Source organism: Psammomys obesus, unplaced genomic scaffold, assembly GCF_907164565.1.
Source record: "Psammomys obesus unplaced genomic scaffold, mPsaObe1.curated_primary_1811, whole genome shotgun sequence".
NCBI classification, from domain to species: Eukaryota; Metazoa; Chordata; class Mammalia; order Rodentia; family Muridae; genus Psammomys; species Psammomys obesus.
In genome coordinates this window covers 8,536,334-8,543,525 of record NW_026596134.1, presented here as the reverse complement: position 1 = coordinate 8,543,525, position 7,192 = coordinate 8,536,334, and the positions used below count along the sequence as shown (strand labels likewise).

The 7,192-nt window shown below is 51.7% G+C and overlaps 1 protein-coding gene across 1 annotated transcript in view; it reads right to left on the bottom strand.

The window, feature by feature from the left end:
* The window catches only part of Asb2 (ankyrin repeat and SOCS box containing 2), a 34,051-nt gene that overhangs the window by 8,202 nt on the left and 18,657 nt on the right, over positions 1-7,192 (bottom strand). Inside the window, exons 5-7 of the mRNA XM_055592734.1 lie at positions 6,275-6,430; positions 4,463-4,708; positions 1,729-1,900 (exon numbers count right to left, since the gene is read on the bottom strand). Coding sequence (XP_055448709.1) covers positions 1,729-1,900; positions 4,463-4,708; positions 6,275-6,430 — 574 coding nt within the window. The remainder of the gene's footprint in view (positions 1-1,728; positions 1,901-4,462; positions 4,709-6,274; positions 6,431-7,192) is intronic.

Sequence of the window (7,192 nt, the reverse complement as noted above, 5' to 3'; positions counted from 1 at the left end):
ACACACACACACACACACACACACACACACACACACACACACACACACACTCACACCCTGTGTTGAAGAGCAGGCGCATCTGGCAAATGGCCTCAGGCTCCAAGCACTTCACTCCAGGCCCTGGGTAGGCAGAGTGTTTTGGCAGGTGGCTGAATGCCTATGGAATGTCACATTAAATCCCTGCTCAGCCTGTGGGAGGCCAGCATGGGGAGGGCCTCTAATGCCACATGCCCAGGGTGTGAGCAAAGAGCAGTGGCCCAGCCAGGTGGCAGGGGCTGCTGGGAATCTAACTTTAACCCTTCATTGGGCAGCACTCAGGAAACTGGTTGTGTATGCAAATGGCTTACAGGAAGGTCATTACAGCCCTTACAGGAAGGGCGCTGCGGGACCTTGTGGGCTCCTAGGGCCTTTGCTTCACTTTCTGTGGATGTCTCTCTTTGCCTATACATCCCCCGGCCTTATTGATGATGCTAAACATAATCTGTTCTCTTTCTTCTGCCAGCCTGAGAAGTCAGAGCATTTCTCAGTGTGGTACCCAGGTCACATGACATAGGTTTTCTAGCAACTGTAAATCACCTTCCCACTATACCACTGTGGTAAATGTTTCCCTTGAAAAACATTTTAAGAAAAAAAAAAAAAGATGTAGTTTTTAAAATATCTTTAAAAACAAATGACGGCTGTCTAAAATGAAAAGAAAGCTTGCCGGGGTCGACAGCTGGGAATTATCCAACCAGTTGAAAGTGTCTATCCTCTGGGGCTTAGGTGCTAGGGCTGGGGGTGGCCCCACTGAGGCACGGGCTCTTAGCTACCTGGTCAGTTTCTTGTAAGGTAAAAGCGGCCATCATGACAAACCTGCAGACTGCAGCTGGGCAACGAGGCCACACTTTAGAAATGAGCAGTGTCTGCAAGCACAGCCAACATTCTCCCCACCCCTGCCCCCGACTTCCAAGCATGCTTTCCCACCCTCCCTGTGGGTGCTAAATTCTTAGCAATTGGCTCTAGGTTGAGTGGGATGTTGGAGGTTCCAGAGAGAAGCTTTCTCCATGGTGTATAAACTCCCATTCTGGCCAATTTTATGCTACCAAAGAGGGGAGTGAAAACGTTGCTGGGAGGGCGCCTGTGATGGACTCCCATAAGCCGATGCAGGCTGACTCCAGCATCTTCTGCGCCGGAGCTTAACTGCTCCCTTCTACTGGGGCCACCATGGAGCTAAGGCCTGGATGTTCTTCCATCAAGTTGTGAATATGTGTGAACTGTTCATCTGTGCATGTGATGGGGGAGGGGGTGCGCCTTCCCTCCCACAGATTGCCTCTGGAGAAGTTGAGCTTTTCCCACCTGAGCACCGTGAAGCAGAGGGAAGTGTCCAGGGACTGGTCCCTCTCCACTGCTGTGGACATCCTCAGCTACTTGATAACTGCCCTGAAGGTTCTCACTGCATCCTCCCAGCCCACCGAAACAACAGTCATGAGTTCAAACTCCTCCCTGCTCCCTAAGTGGGATTCCTGTAGCTGGGTCATTTGGAGCAGGTGACTTCCTGCCACCCACAAGCTGTGTGACCTTGGATCAGTCACCTAACCTCTATTTATCTTAGCCTTCTCATACATATAAAAAAAGAGGTCATCATGGCCTCCACCTCAGTAAGCCCTTGAGAGGATTAAATGGGTTGGCCAGGTAAAGCAGGTACCTTCACAGGGCATCCCTGGAGAGTTGTGCTGTGCCTGGACTGACCTGTAGTTGCCCTTCTTGGAGGCCACGTGCAGAGGAAGCAGGCCATCCTTGTTGGCTTTGTTGGCATCAGCACCCTGGGAGAGAAGAAACTCCACCACGTCTTCATGTTCATTCTTGCAGGCTTCGTAGAGGGCTGATGCGCTGTCGCTGGCCTGTGTGTTGATGTCTGCACCTGGAGAGGGAGAAGCGGAGCCAGGAGCCATCAGTTCTGCCATAATTCAGTGCCACTGTGTGGTGAGCACCTCCGAGTTAACTACTGTGTACCAAGCCGTGGCTACACTGTCTGAATCCACACGAACCACTTGGAGGTCAAAGCTAGCGTACCCTCTTCATCATAGACCAGGGCACAGGACCTGAAAGGACTCAGGATAATCCACTCATAGATGTGCAGCCAAACTTGAACCCCTTTGGTCCAAGGGTGAAGGCTAGGCTTTTGGCCTTCGCTGTGCAAGGGCCCTAGGCTGCGCCTTGACAGCAAGGTCAGGTCCAGCTAAGCACAAAACTCCTCAAAGGAAACCCCACTGGGGTTGTTAGCTAGATTTGGAGTTGATGGTTGGTGAAGGCACACACTTGAGCAATGCTGGAGACCTGCCCAGGGCTTTGTGTATGCTGGGCAAACACTCTGTCAACTGAGTGGCCTCCTTAGGACTGGATTTGTTTCATTTTCTATCAGAAACAAGAGAGAAACGGCTTTCTTCATCCTCCTAAGGAATCACAGAAAGACTGGAGAGATGGCTCAGTGGTAAAGACTGTGTACTGCTCTTGCAGAGGGCGCTGGGTTCAATTTCTTAGCACACACATACTAAATCACAACTACCTATAACTACAGCTCCAGTGGACCTGATGCCCTCATCTGGTCTCTTGTGGGTCCTTAGACTCACATATACATAACACACACACACACACACACTCTTTTTAAAAACATTAAAAATAAATTTAAAAATGAAAGAAAGAAATCACTAAGCCTGGTGGCAGCCTGCCTGCCTTTATCTTGGTCTTCTCCATCTTCTCCATCTCATGGGGTGAGAGAGAGAACTGCTGTGCACATGATTTCTCTACAAAGGGAAGTAGGCTTTCGTGCTGCAGAAGCAGATGCGCTGAGATGAAGGCTGAGATCAAAGGCTTGTGTCGACCACAGCTCTTCTCATAGAACTGTCTGCTCATTCCCAGCCTTTCTGATTACTTCATTTTCAACAGCAGTGGGACTCACTCTGGCCTTTTGAGAAGGGCACAGGCCTTGATGGCCCATTAGGACCATTGAAGGTTTTGTTTCATGACTCCCAACCTCTGGGGCCTTAGGTAGCTTTTAGAAGCCTTGGTTTACCTGTTTGTTAGCCAGGTGTCATGGTCCCACCCTGTCATGGTTGCTACAAGGTATAAAAAGATGGTGCCAGGCTCAGACACCACTCAGCCAGTGTCAGCTGTCTGAACAGAGCCAGGGAAGAGAATGGCCCTTCCCTCAGAGGGAGAGTCCAGGGACACCGTTAACAGGCCTCTGGGCCTCAGGGTCAGGCTCCCCAGCAGGCCTAGGCTTGCCAGCAAAGCCTGCTCACACAAGGAAAATATTTGCATAGGAACCGGCTTTCACCCCCCATGAAGGGAGCAGTCCCTGTCCCAGTGTCAGCAGGGGACAGGACAGCTGCCTGGAGAGGGGAGTTCTCCTCACCCACTGTGCCCTTACCCTCAGCATGGCCTGTTGGCCTGAGCTCCAGGACCCTGCCTTGGCCCCTGTGTTCTCAGAGTGTTCATTGCAGTTATCTCTGGCTAAGAGCCTCAGTCTCTTCTGATACACACTGTGGATGTGGCCTCTTGTACCAATAAAGGCCCAGGGTCATTCTTCTAGGCTGAGATGCAGATACAGGTTGGGATCCAGGCTTTCATAGTGAGCAATAATTACGTTCTCTGAGCCTCAATCCCCTCATGTATACAGGAGGTTAGTGGGGTTAGGGTGATGCCTAGCCCACACTCTACCTATCCATCATAGGTCCATGCTTAGTAGGAGGCCTGACACACAGGAGGTCTTAACCAACTTGTTGCAGTGCAGCCCCAAGGTCTTTGCATGGCCTCAGCCTCTCCAATGTTCAAGAGGGAAAAGAAGCCACAAGGGAGCTTGGAGGGCATTGTGAAAAATACAAAGCCTTTTAGCCAGGTTCTTGAGGCCTTTGCTACTGAAAACATCGTGGTGCAAGTAGGATTGTTTTAATTTCTCCCATTAAGATTTTTTTTTTTTGGGGGGGGGGGTAGGGCAATGACCTGGGTTCAAATCCCATGCCTATCACTAACTTACTGTGTGATCTTGGACAAATCACTTTCCCACCCTTGTCCTTGGTTTCATCACCTGCAAAACAAGGATGTGCTCTTCATCTGAGGTCTTTCTGACCCAGCAGTGTGACGTGGCAGAAAGAACAGTGGTTGGGGCACCAGGAGTCCAAGAACCTAGATATCTCTACAGCTAATTCTGTAGATAAGCCACTTCCTCTTTCCAGTCCTCAGATTCCTCTTTTGTGAAAGGAGGATGTAGAGCTGAATCCGAGATGGTAAGATGCTTGTGTGTGATAGGCAGCTCAGAACAGCACCTCACCTCAGCTCTGCTGAGCCTAAACCTGGCCTCAGAATCCTCAACACAGCCCCGCAGAGCCCTGGATCAGAGGGGGCCCATGAGATGACCCCAGCACAGCTTTCCTTCCCAGCTGACCTCTGAGGACCTTGTCAGCTGTACCCTGTGACCACTCACCATGCTTGGCCAGGAACCTCAGAGCCTCCAGCTGCCCGCTCTGGGCAGCCACAAACAGAGGAGTGATGCTGTAGACGTTCTTGGCCTCCACCTTGGCCCCACCACTCACTAGGATCTCCATGACTTCCAGGTCATTGCGGGAGACAGACTCATGCAGCGCCGTCCAGCCCCGGTTGCAGCGGTGGTTGGTGTCTGCGTGGTACTGCACCAGTGTCCTCACTGCCTCTGCGTTCTTGCGCTCACAGGCTGGCCCAGGGAGAAGCAAGACAGTCAGCGTGGCCCTGAAGGTTTGACAACGGACTGCTGGAATCCTCCCAGCCACACTGGGAGAATGCAATGTCAGGACCTACCTACACCCGTAAATGAGGAGGGCGAAACACAGAAAGGGTAGGTGACTGACCCAGGGTCACACAGAGAGTAAGTGTCAGAACTGGGATTCAAACCCAGAGAGTCATGTCCAGAGACTCTGTCCCCTAGAATGTTCCCAACTCATCATCCTTTTCAGTGTTGCAGCAGACACCAGTGCTGGAAGAATCTAGGTAACAAAGGCTGCTCATTTACCTCAGGTTTATCTTCTGAGTACAACCCATCTCTCTCATCCTCCTCAAAACTCCCCTTCAACTTCCTCTGTCAAAAGACCTTGAATGTGCCCTTGGCTCTGGCCCATAGCTCTCACTAGAGAGCTAGAGAGGGTGTTGGAGTCACCAAGGAATGTGAGCCGATTAACGGATCTTGAAGCTTCCCTGGGAGGGCACCGCACACAGGGGGTGTTTCAAGCCTGTGGCGTTTGGGGGGATTCAGCTCTCCATCTCCTAAGCTCTGGTGCTCTCTCTAAAAACCACATAGCAGAGCCTTCCTAGAAGAGGCTGGGGGAAGGTCCACAGGAGGCCACACACAAGAGAGGGATGCCTGGGGCTTTGGGACAATAGCTGGTTCTCTGCTTGGGACAATAGCTGGTACTCTGCATGATTCCTGTGGCTCTTTGGGACAGCTGAGGTCCCATGGCTAAGGGCCCTCATGGAAGGTACTTCCATATTGGGTTCAGGTGCCTGCTCACTTGTCCTTGATACCTACAGAATATTATGTGTGCTGAATGCCAAGCCACAGGTGTGCCTTTGCCCCTTACGTATAAAATGGGGGCACTAGCAATGCTTACTGGGTGTGGAGATGAGCGAAAGGGCTTAAGGAAAATGCCTTGCCCATCACATAAGTGCTTAGTAGGTGCCAGCTATTGTCATGGGCTCTCTGTCCATCAACTCTGGGCCTGTCTGATGTAGCCAGTGCTAACCTTTGGACTAGTACTGAGCCAGCCAGGAGGGTTTTTGCTCACACACACATAGTGGAGGCATGCACTCACTCTCCTACCTTCTGGCCCATGCTGTCCCGGAGGATTGGCCAGCTCATAAGTGTCAGAACTGGGGTTCTGTTGTTGGGGTTTCTGTTGGGGTTCAGCTCAGGCATCCCTCCCCGAATCCCTCCCTCCACCCATTCCCATTCAGCCCATCACCAGGCCCTGCGTGCTTGTGGTCTGAGTGTGTGCCCATGCTTGGTATAGCCCAAAGACACATGCCACATCTTTTCCTCCCAAGGCTTCAGAGTCCCTCAGCATGCCGACCGGGTGGCGGGGGGGGGAGGACATTCAGGAACTGTTGGACTATCCCATGCATAAATGCAAGATCTAATTAACATGCACCTTGCATCTTGGAGGGATGCTCTGCTCTGCAAAGGGGGATCCTCAGAGTTGTACGTTCATCGGGGCAATCTGCAAGCTGCCCACCTTCTGGGCTTCCTGGTCCACGAGAAGGGACTCACCTTTGTAAAGCGGAGTCTCCCTTGATTTGTTAGAGATGTCAGGCTCTGCCCCCGCCTGGAGCAGCGACAGGAGGCAGTCCAGGTGTTCCCTGCATGCAGCCAGATACAATGCTGTTTCTTCCTGCAGTGTGCGCTGGTCAATGGTCCCTGGGTAGGCTGGGGGGAGACCAGAAAATCTGTGAAGAAGGACGGTACCCACTCTACCAACACAAGTGTTCCAACTTCCTCACAGCTCTGAGGATGGGTGTGGAACTGCGTCCTCTGAATTCTATTAAGCCAAGACTGCCGTCATCTTGTCCTGAATGGGCCTGCTTGGGTTTCTGGCTGTAGAAATAGAGCCACATGCTGCCTCCTCTGGGAAGCCTTCCCAAGTTGAGCCCCTAGCTCTGAAGTGTCTATTTTTCCTTTGCCCTTTTTTTTTTTCACTGTTAGAATGGTGATGTCCCATGTAAGTTTTTCTCCAGGTGTGGCTGGTGGGAGTCAGGACGAATCAATGGCCAAGGCAATGCTTGCCTGTTGGCATTATCAATCCTAATCTGGCCTAACAGAAAGATGGAATTTATAGATGAGGTGGAACTGACCCAAGGTCCCACAGTCGGTGGGGCAGCCTTGGCAGTGCACAGACACAGTTGTGGTTCTTCCCACACCAAATCAGCCCCTGGAACATTCTGAAACAAGCTGGAAGTGGCTGTCCCAGAACTCTGCCCCTCCCTCTTTCTTTTCTAAGAATCAGGTTTTCTTGTCTGAAAGGTGAGGGGCAGGAGCAGGAACAGGGAGAGGCCTGTCCACCCCCACCCCCTCACCCCTGGGGAAACACAGTGATTGCAACTGTGTTTGTGGAAACCATTACATGGCCTGGCCCACTACACACACACACACACACACACACACACACACACACACACACACACACACACA